The sequence below is a fragment of the Anastrepha obliqua genome, chromosome 2, assembly GCF_027943255.1.
Source record: "Anastrepha obliqua isolate idAnaObli1 chromosome 2, idAnaObli1_1.0, whole genome shotgun sequence".
Classification (NCBI taxonomy): domain Eukaryota; kingdom Metazoa; phylum Arthropoda; class Insecta; order Diptera; family Tephritidae; genus Anastrepha; species Anastrepha obliqua.
This window is the reverse complement of record NC_072893.1, coordinates 108,213,239-108,238,021: the sequence shown is the minus strand read 5'-3', so window position 1 is coordinate 108,238,021 and position 24,783 is coordinate 108,213,239. Positions and strand designations below refer to the sequence as shown.

At 37.0% G+C, this 24,783-nt stretch overlaps 1 protein-coding gene across 1 annotated transcript in view; it reads right to left on the bottom strand.

Annotated features, from left to right (window-relative positions):
- LOC129237584 (nuclear cap-binding protein subunit 1) overlaps positions 1-19,673 on the bottom strand; it is a 49,458-nt gene extending 29,785 nt beyond the window's left edge. The window contains exons 1-3 of the mRNA XM_054872412.1: positions 19,375-19,673; positions 17,973-19,311; positions 17,807-17,910 (exon numbers count right to left, since the gene is read on the bottom strand). Coding sequence (XP_054728387.1) covers positions 17,807-17,910; positions 17,973-19,311; positions 19,375-19,417 — 1,486 coding nt within the window. The 5' untranslated portion in view covers positions 19,418-19,673. The remainder of the gene's footprint in view (positions 1-17,806; positions 17,911-17,972; positions 19,312-19,374) is intronic.
- Positions 19,674-24,783: the final 5,110 nt, after the last annotated feature.

The window sequence follows — 24,783 nt, the reverse complement described above, 5'->3', positions numbered from 1 at the left end:
TATGGACAATGTTTATGCTGTTACAACAAGCGCTTTCTGAGTGCGTGTGCATTCTCTAAGTACTCTGTTCGAGACAACAACAAAGTAAAAGGCAAACAAAGTTTGACATCTTAGAGAACAGATTAAATTACAAAAAAAAGAGAAAAATTTAATCAGTTGATGTACTGTCACTACTTCGTTAATGTTGCTTGGCTGGAACATGAAATCGAAGTTGTTATTGTTAAAATAAGTGCCGAAGCTTGTCGGATGGGACTTCATGTTTAAAGGCAAGGATTGATTACTCGCTCCGATAAAAAAAAAATGATTGAAAAATATTCATGCGTCTTCTATTTATAGCCAAATTACCCTCCTGGAACACTGCCGGCCATTACTTATCATGTAACCGTCTGTACAGCTGAAATTTTCGATCAGCTCATGAGTTGAGTTTCTAACAGATGTTTCAGAGGAAAATGCATTTTGTGACCAAAACTTGTAACTTGCATAAGCCAAGAAAAAACGGTGAACGTTAGTTTTCATATTACTAAAATCTTTTACCATAGACAGGAACAGGTGGTGCCATGTCTAGACTCTAAGGCGGATGTATAAGAACCTATTCCCAACTAAATTCGCTCAGTTTTTGGTGAGCCCCTATTCATGTGCATGGCCCGCCGTCATGGATAACTATAGTGATGCGATACTCTCTATTTTTATGTGAGAGCGTGCCCGCGCGAGAGCCGAGCATCCAAAACTAACTTTGCAAAACCCACCGTTTGTAAACTTCAATGGTAGTGTGGAAACTGCAACATTTCCAATTTTCGCCTAAAAAATATCCAATAAATGCCTCTTCCGATGTAACAGATGGCGCAAAAGTAACCTTGTGATGCTTTTTGGCTGTAATTTAAAAAAAAAAATAAAAACTTTGATTCTTCTTGTGGATTATTTTTATTTGGTCTTTTAATTTTTTTTACATCAATTCGAGAATATGATGTCATGTAAATGGCCGCCGCCACAGTTTATTGCCATTTGAGCCCTTTTTATGGCATTTTCCATCACTTTGGCCAAAACTTCCGGCGATAGGTCCTCACATTCTTGACGGATATTGTCTTTAAGAACTGCAAGAGTCTGAGGCTTGTTGACATAAACCCGCGACTTCAAAAAGCCCCGGTGCGGAGTCTGGTGCGGTCAAATCAGGCGATCTTACTGGCCAGTGCAAATCGCCAAAACGGGAGATTAGGCGCCCGGGAAATGCATCCTTCAGCATATCGGTTGTGGCACGTGCAGTGTGTGCCGTTGCACCGTCCTTTTGGAACCACATGTTTTCCAATCCCAATTCATCAAGTGGCGCCAAAAAGAACTCGTTGATCATTGCTCTGTAGCGCTCACCATTCACAGTAACCGTTTGGCTCGCGACGTCTTCGAAGAAAAAAGGTCCGATGACTCCTCCAGCGAAAACAGCACACCATACAGTGACTTTGAGCGGGTGTAATGGCTCTTCGTGGGTTACACGCGGATTTTCAGTGCCCCAGAAGCGCAAATTTTGCTTATTTACGTACCCGTTAAGATGGAAATGGGCCTCATCAGTCATGATTATTTTTGATGAAAAATCATCTTTCTCTTGGTGGTGATTAAGGATGGCTTGAGCGTATGTTAGACGCGATTGGCGGTCAGCAGCAAACAGCTGATGCACCGTCTGGACTTTGTACGGAAACATCTTCAAATCTTGTACCAAAATTCGCTGTAAAGACCGTCGACTGATACCCATTTGCGTGGCACGTCGTCTGGTCGATGTCGACGGCACTTCCATGACATCCTCGGCTACAGCAGCAATATTCTCTGCAGAACGGCTACTCCGGGGTCTGCCACGCCTGGCAGCATCTCGTGTTGTGCCAGTCTCTTCGCGGCGAGTGGCTAAACGTCGCAGTGTTTCACCTGTAGGCGTTGGACGGCGAGGAAATCTGCGACGAAATTCACGTTGTGCCAAAGTCACCGACCGATTATTGGTCAAATAAATAGTCAGCAATATTCCGCGTTCTGGAGCAGTGTAGCGTAACATTGTTTATTAACGTGTATTTCGCATGTGTTTACTACACAAATGTCAATGTCAAAACAGAACTGACATTAGGGGCCAATCGCAAAATTTATACAATTTTCTGATAGGAGGATTACTTTAGCGCCACCTGTTACCATTACCGTCTAAAGTTATAAAAAATGCAAATACATTTTGGCAGCGTGCTCACGAGAAGAGTTTCGCACCTTCTTATCTATGACGCTGTTCTCCTGATTGGACACAATTCTTCTCTTAATTAGTCAACGATGGCCGCATTTAAACGATTATTGCCTTTAATACGGTCGTTTGTTGACTGAACAGTTCGGAATTAAGAGTCTGGTCGTAGTGGAGCAGCCCACAATAAATTATTTTCTGTCAATACCACCAAAAACATAACAACACCTTCCCAACCATCAACCCTGACTTGGGCACTTTTTGCGTCGGCTCACTCCGATCGGTTTAGCATGATGTAACATCAATTCGCAGCTGGAAATGCGGTTTATGAGGTGTTTTGCGTTTAATCGGGTGGCCTCCTTATATCGAGGCTTTGTTTGCTTCCAGCCTTTCTTAAGAGGTGCCAAGCGATTTTCTGTGCAATTTTTAGTTTCAGACCAATCGAAAAAAAAACGCTTGAATGATTGGCGGATTTGTATTATTTTATTAGAATTTTCTGATCTTCCAGAGCGTAGTACATCTCTGACATTAAAATTACTGATATTAAATTGATGAGACCAGGCGGCCGCCGTAGCCGAATGGGATGGGGCGTGACTACCATTCGGAATTAAGAGAGAACGTAGGTTCGAATCTCGGTGAAACACCAAAATGAAGAAAAAGTTTTTTCGACAGGCAATGGCAAACCTCCGAGTGAATTTCTGCCATGAAAAAGCTCCTCATAACAAAATATCTGCCGTTCGGAGTCGGCTTGAAACTGTAGGTCTCTCCATTTGTGGAACAACATCAAGACGCACGCCACAAATAGGAGCAGGAGCTCGGCCAAACACCCAGAAAGGGTGTACGCGCCAATTATATATATATAATATAAATAGATTAGACCAAAATTTCGCATTATCAGTACCATAAACACTACTCACATTTCAGTTGCTTGGCTAGTGTTTTCGAAAAAAAATTTAATATAGCGTCTTTGTTGTAGCAATTCATAAAATAATACCTACGGCGTGTTTCCTCTTTCCTGGTGCCCACCTTGCACGCCTGCTAACCAATACTGAGTCAAGTAATTACAAAATTGTCTCGCACTTGTACTACGCGTGATACAGATTACTAAATTCATATATTGGGAAAATAATGGAATTCGCTTTACTACGTCTGCACCTTGTATTTTGAGCATTGCTTTGCTTGCGTTGACACGAGACTTCAAGCAGTGCTATTGTAAGATTATAAAAGTCAACAAATCTTCTTGCGTGCGAATCTAGCTTTTAATCAGAATAGATTCAATTTGCATCTCTCTTTTATTAAATATTAACCAAAGTGCATATTGATCTTTACTCTGATATGCTAAGTCAGACAGGAAACTGCTTTGCGCCGCCGAACATCAGCGATGTCTATCGGGCGTAACTGCTGCACATACGCGTGCCAACGCCGGCTGACAGATTGTGAGTCTAACAGAAGCAACAGTTGTTGAAGTGATTTTCGTTGATCGAAGTCGGCGAAAGACAGCATACGAGACTGCAATCGGAGCATACTTGAAACGACGCTACTTACCCCAACAAACAAGCCACCAACACTTTTGTGTGCCTGAGTAACTCCAGTTGTTAAAAGCATTGCGAAAATTTCAGTTTCATTTCATTTTCTTTAATGTTATTGTTTTTCTTTTTATTATACATGCATACATTTATATATACATACATATATATGTACAGATGTTACCTTTTTCACTTTTTAAGTCGTTGTTTGCTTGTAAGCCTCATGTTTCACTTGACTGCAACAAAACTAAAACTTAGTGTGCGCGGGTGGTGGGCCAACTAAGTGACGCCTATCGTCAAGCGTTTGGGCTGAAAACGCATTTGTTTGTCGCTGAGGTACGAAAAAGTACCAAACGCGTGCGTTTGGTGGCGCAGTATAGTTTAGACATTCGAATAGTAAGCGTTGTTTTTCGGAAAAAATCGAGTTCGCGGCGATAAAACAGAGTGGAAGGGACGATAAAAAAGAGAACTTCTCTAAGGATCTGAATTGATAGACTTTCTGACAACCTTATGCACAATATTGGACCATGGATTACCAATTTGTGTGTGTGCTGCGCATTTTTTTGATAATATTAGCGGTGGCGCATGTAAGTGAAAATTATGTCGAATGGAATATGAATTATTGAACAAATGCATGGCGTGAAGTGTAAAAAAAGACGAAACAAAATTTTTTTAAATAAAAAGCAAATACCTTTATTTTTAAAAAATTTTAAATAAAAAAAAACATTTACAAAATTTAAAGAAAAACCAAACAAAATTTTTAGAAAATAAAAAAGCAAATAACTTGTTTTTTAATTAAAAAACAAACAAGAAACAAAAATTGTTTAAATTAAAATAAAAAAAAAAATTAAATAGAAAGAAAAAAAAATTTTGATAAAATTAAAAAAAAAAACTTATAATATTAAAACCGAACAACATTTTTATAACATTGAAGAAAACTAAAAAAATAAATCCAATTTTTTGTTTTAATTAAAAAAAAGAACAAAATCTTTTTAAATAAAAAAAAAAAAAATTTTTTCATGTAATTTTTTTTTTACAAAATTAAAAACAAAACCAAACAAAATTTTTTTAAAATAATAAAAGCAAATAATTTCTTTTTATTAAAACATTTTTTCAGTTTAATTAAAAATCAAACAACTTTCATAAAATAAAAAAAAAGTAAAAACATATACATTAGGCCGGGTCGATTTGTGGGGAGGCAAAAAAATCGCCCATTGCTCTGTGAAAATCATATTCTAGGGATCAAAATAAGAAACTTTGCCGAAGGAACCATACCTCTAAAACGAATTCTGATCTCCCCCAATTTGGGTCGAACTTTTTAGTTTCTTTTCTATAACCCACTTAAATTAATTTGTCCATTTACATATGTTCTGAATAAATAGATTTCTTAAGAGAAAAAACAGATATTATTATAAATAAATAAATTATTATAAATAAATAAAAATAAAGAAAAAACATAGCCATTTAGCTGATTTTTTCATGTAAAGGCCAAAAATGGTGATATTTTTAAATTGGGGGACACCAGAATTCGTTTTAGAGGTATGGTTCCTTCGGCAAAGTTTCTTACTTTGATCCCTAGAATACGATTTTCACAGAGCAATGAGCGATTTTTAAATCGACCCGCCCTAATATACATAAATACAAATTAAAAAACAAAAAAAAAAATTTATAAAATTAAAAAACAAAAACAATTTTCATAAAATTAAAATAAAAAAATTTCTCTTTAATAAAAATTTAATAAGAAAAAATGTATTAAATTGAAAACAAATACAAATCAAATTTTTACAAAATTAAAGAAACAAAACAAATAATCGTTTCTAAATAAAAAAACAATATTTATAAAATTAAAAAAAAAAAGAAAAAGAATTTTTATAAAATATAAATAAAAATTAGTTAAAAAATGAATTTTTATAATAATTAAAAATTATTTACCAAAAACAAAATTTTTTTTAATTAAAAATTATTTTTAAATAAAAAAACAACAAATGTTCTTAAATAAAAAAAGGGTTGTAAATAAAAAAAAAGTTTTCACATAAAAACAGAAAATGGTTAATTGAAATAAAAACAAACCAAATATTTATAAAATTAAAAAAAGAAAGTAAATATGATACATTGTTTTGAAATTAAAAAAGAAAAGAAACAATTTTTATAAATTCAAAATTAAAAACGAAAACAATTTTTTTAAAATTAAAATAAAATAGAGCAATTTTTATATGATTAAAAATAAAAACAAAATTTTGTTATATGAAACAATTTAAATTAAAAAAAATCGTTCTTATTACATTGCAAACAAAACCAAGCCAATTTTTTATAAAATAAAAGAAAGCAAACAGAATTTTTTAAAATTAAAAAGCCATAAAACCAATTAAAATTTAAAATTGAGTTAAAATTAAAAAAAACTTAAAAAAAATGAGTCTTATAAAACTAGAAAGAAAAAAACAAAAACAATTTCAAAACTAAAAAAAAATTTTAATTAAAAAAAAAAAACAAAGTTTGTTTTAATTAAAGAAAAAAAATTAAAAAATATAAATAAATAGAATATTTTAGTGCAGTGGAAAGTCAATATTTTCCACACACTTTTTTCTGATAACGTTTGCAGTTCGCGTGAAATTCGAAAATTTTGACCTGGACACTTGAGCATTTGCATTTTTTTTGTTGATTTGACTAAATGAATTGCGGAAAATTACTGTCGAAGAAAAATTATCGCGCGAAGTATACACCGATAGTCAAAAAGTATTTACACAAAGCTGAATTTGTTACATTATTTATTATAAAGCCTTTGTTTGTTATAGTTACACAACTGTATTGAAAAATATTGTTGTTGAAATCTTTAGAGTATACAAAGATAAATAGTGCAAAGTCAAAGAAACGGCATATTTCACATTAAAGCACTCATTAACAACAACAACCAAGGGCTTACTAGCAAACATTATGACAAATTCAGTTTTGTGTAAATACTTTAGACTATGGGTGTATGAAAAGCAACTAATTTCAGACTAAATTCGTAATTGTGCACTTCAAGAAGTGGCAATGAAGTAGTTTAAGTTGCTATAAATTAGAGGCAGAACTCAAAGATAGAAACTATGAAGAGGTGAAGTTCAGCGCACGACCATTCTAGTTTACCAGAGCGACAGCCCTTGGTCTGCTGCTGCTGCCACTCTCGATCCTCAATTGCCGTCATCGGAGTCCATTCCTCACTAGGAGCTTCAGCTGCCGCGTGAGACATGTGTAATTTTGACTCAATTATGTTCTGGATATTATAGCAGGTTAAACAGAATCGACCTTGACGTACTCAATATATGCATATTGGCCATGTGAAGTTGCCCCACACGATGTGAATAAGTGGTTAATTCACATGCCCTCTTAAACCCACTCACCTAATACCCTTCTCTCTCTGGATTTAACCCGCCGAAAGAGCATGTTTCCTGGGCCTACCGTTAGATGTGTTAGACGATAAGTATCGGTGACTACATCGGACTGGCAGGGCTTAATGAACTGCTACAACAATAACAACAACATACAACCTATAAAAAAACAATTAACGGGTTTTTTACCAACTTCAAGCTTGCACTTTGATGTGTTAGTCAATGAGCTAAACTTGGAAAAAAAATTAATAAATAAGACAAATAGTCAAAATTTGTCAAAATGTTGAGGTGCGGGCTGTATGTAAATACGGATCACTCCGATAAAATAGAATCCACTATCGGGAGAAAAAATAAAGTAAATAATTGGCGCGTATACTTCTGTTAGGTGTTTGGCTGAGCTCCTCCTCCTATTTGTGGCGTGCGTCTTGATGCTGTTCCACAAATAGAGAATCTCCCTTAAAAACGAATCATACAATCTGAATTCGATTCGAGATAAAAGAAATATTTTTGCTTAGCAATAAAAAACTTGCGGCGGCTCCGTTACATGAAAACACCACAGAGAGAACGGCTTTCCTTGCATGTACGCGTCCTAGTTCCGCTGGGAATCACGGCGCATCTCCACAGGTGATCAGTTATCATTTTACTAAACTAATTTTTGTGTGTAGGCATATGAAATCTCGATAAGCATTTGTGAGATTGCGTTAACCGAGTATGTTCGTAGCATTGAAGTGCTTAAAAAAATAAATGCCAAAATTTGCTAAAGAAAAGTTAAGATTTTTAAAATTTTAAGTAATGGAAAGCGGGCTCCACGACTCGAAAGCAAATCTCTTAAAAAAATCTCGCGAATCAAAAATTTGCACTCATTCCAACGATTTTGCCACAATGAACATTTCCTAATGAAAAATTTGCTCTCAGACCAGGATGGCAGTCAATACTTATCAAGGTATTTATCCTGATATTTATTGCTTTTCACGAACTCTGAAAGTATTCGATGCGGCACAAGCTGGTGGTAGCAGAGGAAGGGAAATGTTTACTCTGCGTTGGAAAGATGAGGGGAGAAAGACTTGGTGTGTCTAACTGGTGCCTGTTAGCATGAGAAAGAAATGACTGGCGCACTTTGTTAAACTTGTTTGCTCAAAAGCACATATCCGGGACACAAAATCAGTGGCGTTATAATTTATTTGGCGATGCAACGAAAATAAATAGGAAATACGTGCGACAGCCAAAACGTGAGCATTCGACCCCAAGTTCGTACCCACAATCATAAAGTACGGGGCAGGCCTCAAAATGGTGTGGGATTGCTTTTAGTGGAACGGTGTCGGGCCAATTTATTGTATTGAAGGTAATATGGATGCAGTCAAGTACGTTCAGATACTTCAAAATGGAATGCTAGCTTATGCGGAAGGGAATTTACTGATGATTTGCAAATTTCAATAAGTTTGGATCAGTTATTTGAAAAGGCCAAGACAGCATGGGAATCCATTCCTGTTGAACTTTGTAAAGGTTTAATAATGTTAATGCAAAGGCAACAGTACTAAAGCAAAAATGACTTTCAACAAAATATTAATGTATACTTTTCCCTTTCGCATAATTTTTTTATGATTTGTAGTAAAAAAAATGTAATCTTTTTCTCAGATAAAAAGGCTCATACAGATTGAAAACGTTATGTATCAATCGTTCTTAGGTTGTTGTTGTTGTTGTAGCAGCTTACTAAACCCTGCCAGTGCGATGTAGTTACCGCCCGTCTTCGTCTAACTCATCTAACGGTAGGCCCAGGAAACGTGCTGCTTCTCGACAGGGTGGTTTCGGTGAGTAGCTTTGATGGGGCAAAGTGTGAAAAAGTGGTTAGTATCGTGCGGAGTGCCTTCACATACCTCCACATGTGGGGTATGTCGGGTCGCTTCTAAATAGGTAGGAGTTTAACTTGCTACAATATCCAGAACCCAATTGGGCCAAAGTTATGCGGGTCTCGCGGGGTAGCTGAAGCTCTTCGTCTGCAATAGGTGGTGGTTGGACTCCAATGACGGCATTCAGAGGTCGGGAATTTAGGAAGGTTATAAGTGTCCCCCGATGAATGTATACTGTCCGTTCTTAACTATTTTTCAACGACCGTATGTGTACGAATCTTTGTCTTGCGCTTTCAGCACATTTGCTAGAACAGCAGGTGCGTTTCTCCGTTTACAGATAAGTCCTCTTTGCTTATTTACGTAAATTGTAAATCAAATATATTTCAAATGGCGCCATCTACCATGCCATGAAATTTCATGTCCCTTCCTAGACGAATCTACTAAAGATGGTTTCGGTAAATCAGTTGATTTGTGTACATCCGGATGTCACCACAAAATGAAATGACAAATCGCACTATCGTCGTATGCTTGAAGCTCTAACTTCATGTCGGCTGTGCAATGAAGTTTATCCGTTTCTTTTCCACTTTCTTTTTGTCCAGATATTTCTATGCACAAAAGTTTGTTGTTGGTTTAGCGCTAGTACCTTTAGTGTATGTGCTTTGGTCCCTTCCTACAATTTTATCAACTTCGAATCTGTAAGAAAAGTCAATAAGCTGTATCTGAGTCAAGTCAGATTACCAAACATCCGTCAAACGAAGCATTAAAATTGCCCGCTGGAATATAGTTCCCAAAGAACGTAAAATGTATTAAAACCTGGTTTAGATTATTGCCTTTTTATTGAAAATATTTTTAACTCAGGATATACACATTAATTTTGCCTGCATTTCACTCCAGCCACTTACAAGTATTTAAATTATGCGCTTCAATTTCTTCTTCAATTTATAGCTGCATCGCACCGATGCCATTATAGGGCGAGATTTAGTTCTCACACCCAAACGAGGTCTACAACTGAGCGGTAAGAGTATATTTTATGAGGAAGACTCGAGTGCAACAACAACTCACAATCAAACGCTCTTGAGACCATGGGAGCGCACATTGAAGCATGTAACATTCGTTACACTTTTCACGAATGCCGCGGCTGATGCTGTTGCCGGGAATATCAGGTAATCAAAAGATTTTACGACTACTTAGTATAAAAGAGTATAAACGCATGCCATATATACAGCTATGGTCTTGGTTAATTGAGGCGGTGGAGTTGGAGGTGGATGTGGTGTTGGTTGTTTGTATTGCGTCAGTGAAAACCAACAGTGCGGAATGTTACGTTTGTAAAATTACTAAAAATTGCGTAGACGCTGAGCGATGTTGGCGTGAAGCGTGTGGCATGCGGTATGTGGAGGTGCGTTTACATGCTATTTTGTCGCTATGCAAGTATGTATGCGCATCTATATATGTGTGTGTACGTAACCGGGTTGTACTTTGCACGTATGTAAGGTTTATTCAAGAAATAGTCGAATGCAATTACCAAATCGAATAAAACTGTATCGAAAATTCAATTAAGTCTATTTGGATGATGACGGTTTAAATTGGCTGAAGTTTCAAATTATTTTATGACGAGTCGTAATCGAGTTTATTGTAATTTAATTGTGCCGCAGTCCAGTAGTGAATTTTTGTAATAAATACTTGTGCAATGTTGCTTGAACTAATTTTGGTATCACTTGTTTTTTTTTTTCTTTTTTTGGTGATTTAAAGAAAATTGTTTGTTTCTTATTTTTTAAAAATTTGCACTTAAAAAACTACAAATCAGATTGCAATTTTTCATTTGGGGTAAGCGAGTTCGCGCCGTAAGTCTTTTGTTTGTTTCAAACAACGCACGCTAAGCTCTATGGTGAGCACAGAATAAGTAAGCTAAAGTTGTTATATGTGCATATGTATAGGGTTATTCAATAGGTGCGCTTCAACTTTTTTCCGATAGGGAGGGCGAACGACGCAATATTTTTTACTTTTCGCTTGTCATTTGTAAACTTCATTAGTATACATTTCATCATGGAACGCTACACACTTGAGCAACGATTGCGAATCGTGCAAATTTTTTATGAAAATAATCGTTCTGTTGCTGCTACTTTAAGAGCATTACGGCCATTTTACGGTCCATTTAACAAGCCGTCCCGTTTTGGGGTTATGTGAAGTCATTGGTCTACAGTAACAAGCCGGCGACGATTTGTGAACTCAGAGCCAATATTGAACGCGAAATTGCTGGAATTTCGGCCGATTTATGCAAAAGAGTGGTCGAAAATTGGGTTCAACGATTGGACTTCGTAAAACTCGCACGCGGTGGTCATGCAAAAGAAATCGAATTTCATACTTAAATGTATATGTTCAAACTCGATAATAAAAAAAAAATTAGTTAAAAAAGTCAAACCGTTTGTGTTTTATTCAAAAACGTTCAAAAGTTGAAGCGCTCTTACTGAAAAACCATATATATGTATTTACAGCTGTGCTCATGAAACAGATAGTGCCGGTGGGTCCTAACTTTTAAAACAACAAATCACACCAATGTTGGTATAAAAACTTATGTAAAGTAATTTTTAAATATTTATAAGAAATACGGCGGCCGCCGTAGCCGAATTGGTTATTACGTGACTACCATTTGGGAGTGCGTAGGTTCGTATATTTGTGCATGAACATCAAATTATAGAACTTTTTTTCTAATAGCGCTCGCCTTTCGGCAGGTAATGGCAAACCAGGAAAATGCATCTCATAAAACTCCCATCAGCTTTTCGGAGTCGGCCCAACACTGTAGGTTCCTCCCTTGTGGAACAACATAAAGACACACGCCACAAATAAGAGGAGGAGCGCGACCAAACGCCTAACAGAAGTGTACGCGCCAATTATTTATTTATTTTTAACTAACTCCCTTTATCCCCTAAAATCCCTTTGTTTTGTAGTTTATGTTAAAGCTGCTTGCCGATTGTAGTCATGTTTCACAAACTGCTTCAGTTTCGTTTTTTCTCTAATGCCAAATCAAGCTAAGCTTAGTCTTCTCCTTTCGTTCTAAGCAAAGCAGAGAAGGTCTCACCAACTTCTTGCATTTCCTGATAATGCAAATATAATTTTAAAAAATATATCAGGGATGACCAGGTATTTTTTGTTGCATTCCGAGTTAGTTCCCCTAGGCCATTGTCACTTCTTTCAATTCCGAGCGACTAAATTCTTCATCATTTAGAAGACTCAAAGTCAACAATTTGTATTTGATAGGTATTTTATGGAGTTGACTTACGTATCTTTAGCGTTCCTTGGCAAGTCCTTGAACATTTTTCCATCACAAAAATATACAATAAAATCTACTACAAACAAGACTAAAAAAAAAAACCACTGGCTGTTGACTGACATGATCCAAATTTCTCTGAAATTTATGGGAAATATTTTATGTGGTGGAGTAGTGGTGTACAACTATTTACCGAATAAGGAAAATCGTGTTTCCTCCATACTTATGTTTTTTTTTTTAAGTTTTATGAGTCAGTTTTTTCTTTTGAAATAAGTGAATTTTTTGAGGTTAGCTGAAAACTCCTTTTTTTTGTCGCGACAGATTAGCAAGTACAGCACTCAGACAACATTAAGTCCATTGTACTGCGCTCGGGTTCCCTTGTCAATTTTCTTTAAATCTACCCGACCTCTAAAGAAATCTGAGATCTCGTGGTGCCAAGGACCCAAGGTGGTCGCTTCTTATTACATCAGTGCCAAAGACCTCAAGCCTGATTCGAGCAAATGTCAGGGAGACGCACAGAAAGACGTCCGCTGTTTCATCCTCCTCTCCACATGCTGGGCAGAGTCCACTGTCTGAGCTGCCTACCTTTTCCCAGTGCTTCGTCCATAAAAAGTGGCCCATCATAAGTCCCACCAGCTGCTTACAGTCCCTTACAGTCGGTCGGACATGCCAGGTAACATCAGTTTTGTGCATCTGCCGCCTCTCACAGCCTGTTAGGATCGCTTGTGTGTTAAAGTTAGTCATTTTCTAACTGTGGCTTTGATGGCTGCAGAAGGGAATGGCAGAACAGGCTCCGGGCCAAAGAAGTTGGCCTCAGAGCCCATCCTAGCTAAAGAGTCAGAGATCTCGTTACTCACGATACCCACGTGACCCGGGTCGCATGTTAGTATCAGGATATTATGGCTACCGACACAGCTGAGCCTGGTTTTACAAGACTCAACTACCCTTGAAGTGGTTGGAGAGCTGAGAGCTGTCTAAGGCCATGAGTGCAGCTTTGCTGTCGCTGCAGACACATACAGATCTCCCTCTCCATCTGTTTTCCACAACAAAGTTCATTGTTTCTTGAACAGTATACCCCTCCGCTTCATACACAGATGCGTTCATCCCAAGAGCAAAGTGTAGTTTAATCCAGCTGGATTCTACGTAGACACCAGAGCCGGATTTATTCCTTAATGTGTGTATTTACTTCAATTTTATTTTAATTTCAAAATCTGTCTTAAATTACATAATAAATATACATAATTTTATTCAATTCCTCCACAGCAAGCAAAAGGCTTACAGCGACTTCCTCTCATCCCCCTACATTCCGCAACACAGCGAGTCCGATACGCGTTTTGGAGATATTGTGACTCTTGCAAACGGTCGCCTGGAAGAAACAGCCAATAACTCGTTTCGCTTTGTAGAAGGATTATGCGATTACGATTGTGATGCCGAGTACGTGTGGGCTCTGTGGCAAGTGCAGAGGATACGGCATCGCGATGCAAATCGAAAATTTCGTTACGAAATGAAATTTAGCGTGAGTCCGTTGCGCGCAGAAAGTGGGGGCAACATCAAAAGGAAAGCTGAGCTGGATAGCAACAATAGCAAGAGAAGCGTATCGCAAACTTTTATACAGCGCGACGATGACTATCCACACACATTCGGAAAAATCGTTTACAACGCCGAGTCGCGGTTTGCTGACCGTCGATTTGATGACTATGATGGACGAAATTTTAGACAGGCACCAATAAATCAGTATCGACAGGCGACCCCCATGCCACAATCAACGTTTATGCATGGCATCTTTCAGCCGCATCCACACTTTCCGCCGCCGTTGCCACCTAAATTGAACATTGGTGAGTACATTAAAGACTATCCCGCTAAGGCGACACCAAACATCGAGCTCTTTCCGAATATACTCAACGCGGTAAGTCGGAATTATTATCCCACGCCCACTACTTACCGACCGAACTATCAAACGAAATTTCCACGCCCGGAATTATATCCGCCCACCACTCACCACGAGCCTATGAAATTCCCGGATAATCCAAAGGAACCGGTCGTGGGTGGTGGATTTGGTAAAATTTCGACGCCGGTGGTGACACATCATTTCCATCATCACTTTTATATGCCGAGTACTACCAGTATTGAAAATGGACTTGGTAGCGCTGAACAGCCCATAAATAATCCAACGAACGCTTATAAAAGTGTAGCGACTGAAACCACAGCGCCCACCTACTTCAACAGCTACTACAATGAACGCGTGAAAACGAATTTCCAGCAAGCGCTACATCCACCAAAGACCATAAATATCCCAAAGTCAGAGACCGAGGTGCACAAGGAACACGTGGTGCAGGTGACGCCTGTGCCACCGCTGAAAAGGCCGCAAATTTATCAAATGTATCAGATACCGATTGACTCCAAAGTGCCACTGCTCATCTACCCAGCACCTGTAGTGGAAGAACAACCAATATTGGCACGCAATAAACCGTTTATACAGAGTGAGCCGATGGACGAGGAGCCTATACGCTATTCCGAACCTGATCCACTCTATCTTAATCTCGCGCATAATCCACCGATTGACGTGCCCTCTTACGAACTGAGCGAACCACAATTGGAAGCGCCGAAAATTAACCAATTCAAGGAATATGCAGATGTCCACATCAACACAGTTTTGAACAGAAAAAATAAAAAGCCCGATTCGATAGCCGCGCAATTACCGCCACCCGAAGATGATCAGGATGTGCGCATACCTTACGAGGATGAGTCTCAAGAGGCTAGTAAGCCCAAACATGACCTCGAACAGAAGCCAAGCCAAAAGGACGAGCAAATATCGATAAAAAAGAAACCCAAATCGAAGATTTCCACAAGCACAACAGCCCCAACTCCCACCAGCACGACCGAGAAGCTCTTTGAAACGTTCAGCACTACGCCCGGCACAACTACATCCACCACCATCAGCACCAGCACCAGCACTACTGCTACCACAACGGAGCTATTTACAAGCAGTAATCAACTGGAAACGATTAAGACATCTGCGCCTTCAGTGCAAACAACGCCCACAAACACATTGCCTACTACGAATTCGCTGCTTTCGGCCACAACAAGTGCGCCCTCTACGACTTCCCTCGATGATGCCGCTTTGCCATCCAAACAGAGCAAACTTAACTTCATTTCCACTTCCACATCAGATACGCCTTCGTTGCGCGCGCTCAGCCGCTATCGCTTAAAGCACATGCGTGCTTCAACAACAACTACCGAACAGCCGGTGCTGAAATGGAAGCCCAGACGCAAGCATTCTTTCAACAGCAAGTCAACGTCAAATTCTGATGCGAAGTCTAAGCCCCAGACTGAAGAGGCAACGCAAACGCATACAACAACTAAAGAAGAACAGCAACGTGAAAGTAACCTGCTACAAGAACAAAAACAACAACAAGAACGAGAAACTAAAGCTTCCCACTCTCAAAGGCAAGAGAAGCAGTTATCCCCAGCAGCAATGATGAATTCAACAAAGGCTGGCAATGACTCGTTGCTCTCAACAAAGGGTAATGAGGTGTTCGAGGTGCTCACACAAAAGTCGGTTAGTAAGTCGGTGAGCATCAAGGTGGGTAATAACGGCGAAGAGATCCCCGTCATTGTTGAGGACAATGACTATGGTGAAAATGAGGTAAAAACAGATTGATGACTTGATTTTTTGTAGTGCTTTAAAATACCAAACAATTTTGATATTTTTTTTGTAAATAAAGTCGAACACCATATAATATAAGTTTTTATGAATATAAATTATTATAAATCAGTTCAATCTTGCATTTTGAATTGATAAAAAACATTTTAAAAGTAATTGAAAATGTTTAATCATAAATAATTAAGTGAAGAAATCAGCAAAGTAGACGTTCCTTCGACAGTCGGTAATCATAACGGCACGAATTTTCCCGCCAGGAAATATAACTTTGCTTCACAAGCCTACTGCGAGACCAAAACTAAAAAAAAGAGGATAAAGCAAGCTGTTCCGCAGGGTAGTGTCTTTGCACCCTTGTTTTTTAACTTCTAGATATCGAAGCTCCCCCAATCACTAGAGGGAGTTTCCCTGGTCTCGTATGATATCGATTGTTCGATAAGGGGGTCGAGTAATGACATCGATGGTGTGTGTTTCAAAGTGAACTATTACCAGAATTTCTCGCTTTTTGCAAGGAATTTCCAACCTTGCTCTTCTTTTCTGCGCATACAACCACATTTGGTACCCAGGTCTAAAACCGCCTGGAGCCAGTGATTCGCAATGGATTAAGCCACAAACTTTTCAAAATATTGCTATCTACACAGCGACGGGATGTCTCTTGATGTTCCCCCTGCAACAAATACCAATGACGCATCAATACTTCCTGCTAAGGAGCTCAACCAAATGCGCAGCAAGCAGTTTTTTCTTGGGGGCTGCCGCAGGTGTCACCCCTGCAGACATTTACTTGAGCCAGAGCCACCTCCCAGGCGCATCCGGAGAATCTCTTTAACTATACTGACGAGATTCAGGACAAAATACAACAACTATTGGATCGGACAGTATGCAGCAAATACTAAACGACATTCATCGGGAGACCCTTACCACCTTCCTAACTCCCGACGCCGAATGCCGTTATCGAAGTCTAATCACCACTTGTTGTAGACGAAAAGATTCAGCTTCCTAGCTTTAGCGCAATTGCGTTCTGGATATTGTAGCAGGTTAAACTCCTACCTATGCAGAATCGGCCCCGACATACCCAATATATGTCCAGCATGTCAAGGCCACCACACGACATTAACCATCTATTCACTTGCCCCATCAAAACTTCTCACCTAACACCCCTCTCCCTCTGCACCCAACAGTTGAAACTGCTCGCTTTCTCAGTCAGCCGTTAGATGAGTTAGACAGGTGAGCACATCGCACAGACAGGGTTTAGTAAGCTGCTACAACAACATGCCCACTGAAGTCCACGCATCTAACAGCACAGTTGTTATTGTTGTTGTCACCGCGTAAACATTTTCCATTAATGTTTAGGGAAATGCTGCTGGAGTGAACGCTCTTGGTCAAATATAAATCTGGGTAGTTCCGGCGGCCGCCGTAGCCGAATGGGTTGGTGCGTGACTACCATTCGGAATTCACAGAGAGAACGTAGGTTCAAATCTCGGTGAAACACCAAAATTAAAGAAAAATATTTTTCTAATAGCGGTCGCCCCTCGGCAGGCAATGGCGAACTTCCGAGTGTATTTTTGCCATGAAAAAGCTCCTCATAAAATTATCTGCCGTTCGGAGTCGGCTTAAAACTGTAGGTCCCTCCATTTGAGGAATAACATCAAGACGCACACCACAAATAGGAGGAGGAGCTCGGCCCAACACCCAAAAAGGGTATGCGCGCCAATTATTTATATATATATATATATATATATATATATAGTTCCGGTAACGTACGACCCATTTTCGTAGTATAATACAACTCTTCCCTTTTAACTTAAACTAGCAAACGTGCTTTCTTAACGTGTCGTTACGTGACCTCGAGTTTTTGCATTTTTTTTTTTTTTTTTTGGAGATTTCAGATTTGTTTGTCTTATCTTCCACATAACGACAAACTTTTAAACACATAAAAAAAACTCACCTGCATCTTCGGAGGCGTATTTGTAGTTTGGCTGCGGTGCAATAGGTATAAGTTTAGCATAAGCTTCGGGCATCATTTCCGTAATGCGTTGATGGTACGATAATCTGTAAGTAAATAAGCTATTATATAAACTAGATTCTTTTTTAATAAATATTTCAGTCTGTACCTTAGACATTTATGCAACACTTCTTGTATGAATTTAGGACGTGGATGTTCAGCATCTAATAGCAAACAACTATCCCACTCTTCCCATGACCAAGTAAATTTAAAGTTACTCAAATGGTAAGAAAACCAATTGACGAAACGGTCGAAACAAGAAGTATTCATCGAGTCTATGCGCATGAATAAAATTTCAGTGGCTTGTGCAAGCACTTGTGGCAATGTTGCCGGCTGCAATTTACACAATTCAATAAGAATTGAACCATATACAATTTCCAGATAACGTGGTGTTGGCATATGAAATATTTCAGCAAATATAACTTCGACAATGCAGTATTCGAGAGGTATTTTGTTTTTATACGGGAAGGCTAACAATTGAGCTGCACAATCCTTCCGTTCCAAACGATGCGTTTCGATGATATGATGCAGGTGCTCTTCGATTAAAAAGCGCTCTATGGAATGCGCACCAGGCAAGTTCGGTCCATCGGGACAATCAGTGTAATCAAACATGCGATAAACTACCCAAGGCATTGGATATTCATAAGACTCGTGATGTGCTGGCGGCACTATAGGCGGCAAATTATGCTGGAGCGCCTCGCACAGTATCGAATCAAAGGCCAGGTATGGACGTGGAATATGCTTTTCAGCCCAGTTATCTTGACGTAATTTACGTATTTGCGCCCACAAACAATCTAAATATTCTTCTTGCGGATGTGGTGCATCGACCGACCATACACGCAAAGCATTGTGGTGTTTCTTTGAACGTTTGTTCAAGTAGACTTCAATACGCAGTAGCAAAGACTCTAAAGACGACTCTTTTTTCTCGTACAAATCACGACCTACCCATGGCAGCGTGGACAGCACAGCGAAAACGTACCAGTCGCGTCGTACTTGTGGTACTGTGTCTTCGTTCGATACATCAATCATAGTGTCTAGAAGCTGCAGTAGACTGGTAACTGAGATAACGTGACAATTCACCAGATCTGCAAGAAAGCGCAGCGAATAACGTGCGGCATCCCACCAACAAATTTTTAAGGCTTCCTTAAATGTCTTCACCATGTGATCGACGAACTCGCCACCAAACTTATAGTTTTTAGCATTCAACAAACCAACTAAAGTGGTGTAAATTGTGCATTTTTCCGGCATTTTTATTGCACAGTCCGAGAGAATTCTCAAAATTTTTAGTCGAAAAGTGCCCAGATCTGCCTCCAATACGGAAACCAAACCTTCCAAATTCGATTCTACCGAAGAGGTGCTACGTTCACCAACGCGCAAAATCAGTGACTCCAAACGGTCTTCAATCTCCTGGTTCTCAGAAACGCGCCTCCGTTTTCGATTACGATGATCTAAAAATTAATTGCAATTACAATTGGAATACTGCAAAGCGACAGCAAAGCAAAAAGGCTTACCATATCCCTCTTCATCGCCATCGTGCGGACGTCTGCGATTCATTGCTGCCTACCTTAGGAATTTAATTTTAACAAAAATTATTGGTCACTTACTGTGATTTTTAAGAAATTTTAATGCATAAAATCACACTCGAATCGATAGAGAAATTGTGGAAACCGAGTACGCGTTTTATCAGACGCTGTCAATTATTTGTTTGACAGTTCACCGGTAGGACACTGTCGGTGGAAATGTGAACGATCCCATTCACAATAGGTAAGAAAAGAGACTGCTCAACATTTTAGTGTGAACTACTTGGCGAGATTTGTATTTGTTTAGACAGATACGAATAACCGGTAAATTTAATTTTGTATATTTTTTGTTTCTTATACGATTTTCTACTGAAAATTGTTTATAATATGTTATAGTTGCTCTATAATTATTGTTGTTACAAAAACTTGAGTTTCATTAAATACTTTTTTGCAAAATAACATGAAATATTCATTTAAGAAGTGTGCGGTGTGTTTTTAAATAAAATTAAAGTGATTTTTTTTTAAATGAAGTAAGGAGGCGCCTATCGTTGCAATATATGTATGTTTACATATGTATGCATGTGCGCATTGATACTTGTCATTGAAAACACAAATATTTCGGATCACAGCTTAATTAATTTATTTTCTAATAATATATTTTTTCATTATCATTGAAAACAATCAATACTGTGCCGCAGTATTTTTGGACGTAGCTAAAGCGTTTGACAAAGTTTGGCATGAAGGCTTACTCCACAAAATAAAAAGAATGCTACCTTCTGACTACTATCTCATCATAAAAAGCTATCTAACCGACCGAAGCTTCTATATTAAATACGACAATCAATGTTCAGGTATTCATCAAGTAAATGCTGGAGTTCCGCAAGGAAGCGTTCTTGGCCCTCTACTATATGTTTTATTCACCGCAGATATACCACCTCCTGACGAAACTAATTCTTCAATTGCTACGTTCGCAGACGATACAATACTATTGGCGTCAGACAAAAGCTTAATTATCGCTGCTGAAAAACTGCAGCGATACACAAACGCAGTTAAGGAATGGTTTGATAACTGGTGCCTAAAAATAAATGAAGACAAAACCCTACAGGTTATATTTACTAACAAAACAAAATTTACCGCAGTTCCAATTAAAAAAAGAGGTTGTCTGTAAAGTCGGTTTACTGACGATAGTTTAACGTGATAACGTCATAAGAAAATACTGATTGAATGGTTGCAATTTTCAAAACAAAATTTTAATTTTATTTGTTTGATAGATATTTTGTATGGATATAGAGAATGAGTTAACATTAACATAACATAATATACTTTTACATAACATAACATAACATAACATAACATAACATAACATAACATAACATAACATAACATAACATAACATAACATAACATAACATAACATAACATAACATAACATAACATAACATAACATAACATAACATAACATAACATAACATAACATAACATAACATAACATAACATAACATAACATAACATAACATAACATAACATAACATAACATAACATAACATAACATAACATAACATAACATAACATAACATAACATAACATAACATAACATAACATAACATAACATAACATAACATAACATAACATAACATAACATGCTGTTCAAGCAAGGTAACGACGCATGAGCAAGATAACGACGCATTTTTTGGTGCGTGCAGCCGGCTACATAGAATTATAAGACGTTATCACGTCAAAAAATAATAATAACATTAAAACAACAGGTATTATTAACAAACTTGATTTTATTTTAAATTCTTCAAGTAAATCAAATTAATAAAAATCAATAAGAAGGCATATGCAAATACAAATAAGTGAATTTATATATGTACATATGCGCATATACATACACATATACGCTCACTTAAGTAGGAGAGAGCAAGATGTCGAACGTTGCCGTTCGTTTGCTTTGTTTGCTTTGTCGTTCGTTCCGCGCTTTCGCTTGCAGTTCACTCAAGGTAACACTAATGAGCAAGGTAACACTAATGAGCAAGGTAACGACACATTTTTTCGTGCGTGCAGCCTGTTAAATCGAATTATAAGACGTTATCACGTCAATAAATGATAAAGCAATTACAATAGAATCAATTACTTAATACCTGGGAATTCACTTGGACTCCAAACTAAATTGGAATCACCACATAAAGCAAAAAGTCAAACAAATAAAAGAAAAACTTCGACAGCTTCATTGGTTAGTCTGCTCCAAATCCAGACTCACTATACAGACCAAGCTGTTAGTGCACAAAACTATGATTAAACCAATCTGGCTATATGGATTACAGGTGTGGGGAACGGCTAAAAAAACTCATAAAGAAAAACTCCAACAACAGCAATCAAAGATTCTTCGAATTTTGACCATGTCTGACAGGTACACGAAAAATGATGACATCCACAGGACTTTTAATATAGCAAGAGTAGACGAAGAAATCAAAAAGATAACAACAAGGCACTTTGAAAAAATACACACACACAGTACGCAGAAATTAACAAACTTCTTGAAAGGGAAAGAAACGGGAAAAGCCGTTTAAAGAGAACCCGACCAAGCGACCTAGTATGATAAATGCTAAAAGACCATAAATATGTAAAAAAAATAATTAAAAATAGTTGTAAAATGTAATCATGTAAAGTGAAACTTGAATTGTATTATTGTATATTATTTCGTTTATTTTAATTTTATCGCTTTTGACACTGGCCATTAAGCGATGTATATAAATCCTGACCAAATTGTTAAACAACATACTTAATGTCAAAGGACAGATGCATAAAATAAATGGGGAATATAAAAAAAAATATATAATTATATATTTTTTCATAATAAACTAGTTAAAATTAATGGTATCCATTTAAGCCCTTAAATTTACGTAACGCATAAAGTTATATTTCTACATGAAAGCACTTTATAAAATGTTTATGTAATTTAATCGATTAGATGGGTTGCTATCAAATATTAAGAACAAAATGCCGAAAGTTCTGTCTGTCTAATGAAAGCGTGACCGGCAAAATTCATACCTAGAGTTTTGCTATAAAACAAATTTAAATGCTGGTAAACAGGCAATTGTAATTGTATTGTAATTTATTGTACGCGTTCTGCAATTTGTTAATTTTGTTAGAAATTTAGGGTGCGTGCTTTGTTTATATAAAACTAGCTTTAACCCGCGACCCCGCTCGCGTAGGAGTAGTTTTGAGGGATTTAGGATATGTATATAAAATTATTACAAACAATAATTTCATAGAAACACATTTTTTATTAATAACCATAATATTTCAATACCCGGCATTCGTTGTTATGCCTCGTTGAATAAAATCAAAACAACCAATCAGAAAAATATCAAGCAAAATTATTTTGATTAATTTTCTATCTCAAACCGTTTTTGAACTTTGCATTTGGGTCATAGTTGAACAGCTTATGCGGATTATGAAGTCTAGAGTGTGCTATAAATAGTGGGAAATGAGAAAAGCTAAGATTTTGACGTGATAAAGTCTTATAATTCGATTTAACACGCTGCACGTACGAAAAAATGTGTCGTTACCTTGCTCATTAGTGTTACCTTGCTCATTGCCGTTACCTTGAATGAACTGCAAGCGAAAGCGCGGAACGAACAATAAAGCAAACAAAGCAAACGAACGGCAACGTTCGACATCTTGCTCTCTCCTACTTAAGTGAGCGTATATGTGTATGTATATGCGCATATGTACATATATAAATTCACGTATTTGTGCGTATAAATGCGTCGTTATATTGCTCATGCGTCGTTACCTTGCTTGAACAGCATGTTATGTTATGTTATGATATGTTATGTTATGTTATGTTATGTTATGTTATGATATGTTATGTTATGTTATGTTATGTTATGTTATGTTATGTTATGTTATGTTATGTTATGTTATGTTATGTTATGTTATGTTATGTTATGTTATGTTATGTTATGTTATGTTATGTTATGTTATGTTATGTTATGTTATGTTACGTTATGTTATGTTATGTTATGTTATGTTATGTTATGTTATGTTATGTTATGTTATGTTATGTTATGTTATGTTATGTTATGTTATGATATGTTATGTTATGTTATGTTATGTTATGTTATGTTATGTTATGTTATGTTATGTTATGTTATGTTATGTTATGTTATGTTATGTTATGTTATGTTATGTTATGTTATGTTATGTTATGTTATGTTATGTTATGTTATGTTATGTCATGTTATGTTATGTTATGTTACGTTATGTTATGTTATGTTATGTTATGTTATGTTATGTTATGTTATGTTATGTTATGTTATGTTATGTTATGTTATGTTATGTTATGTTATGTTATGTTATGTTATGTTATGTTATGTTATGTTATGTTATGTTATGTTATGTTATGTTAAGTTATGTTATGTTATGTTATGTTATGTTATGTTATGTTATGTTATGTTATGTTATGTTAAAGTATATTATGTTATGTTAATTTTATGTTATGTAAAAGTATATTATGTTATGTTAATGTTAACTCATTCTCTATATCCATACAAAATATCTATCAAACAAATAAAATTAAAATTTCAATCCATCCAATCCATTCAATCAGTATTTTCTTATGACGTTATCACGTTAAACTATCGTCAGTAAACCGACTTTACAGACAACCTCCTTTTTTTTTATGAGGAGCTTTTTTATGGCAGAAATACACTCGGAGGTTTGCCATTGCCTGCCGAGGAGCGACCGCTGTTAGGAAAATGTTTTCCTTCATTTTGGTGTTTCACCGAGATACGAACCGACGTTCTCTCTGTGAATTCCGAATAGTAGTCACGCACCAACCCATTCGGCTACGGCGGCCGGATGTTATTTTAGTTTTATAATTATTAATTTCGTTAAAATTCAACTTTAACTTGTATATATTTTAAGCAATTTAATGGTTTCTTATGTTGATAATCTAATTTTACTACACTTTTTAATATTAAATATTCTTAAGTACTTCCATTGTAGTTATAAATTAATTTCTTAAATAAATAAATAATTAAATAAATACTGAAAGCAGGTTAAACTCCCACTTGTCCAGAATTGGCGTCGACAACCACTCCTTCACATTTAAAGTAACTCATCTAACACCTCTTTCCCATTGCTTCCACCCTGTTGGAACTGTACGTTTCTTGGGTTTACCGTTAAATGATATTGACAACGACGATTGAGCGGTTTTTACCGCTCTAAGCCAGAGTCTGTAAGCTGTTACTACAACAACAACAACAACAACAAAGCCTTGTGAAAGTGTTTTTTATGCCTTTGAAGAGAGTAACATTTTTCCATTATTTTATATTTATTTGAGAATAACGAAAATATAATCCGATTTCAAGCCACGCATGAAAATAACCCAATC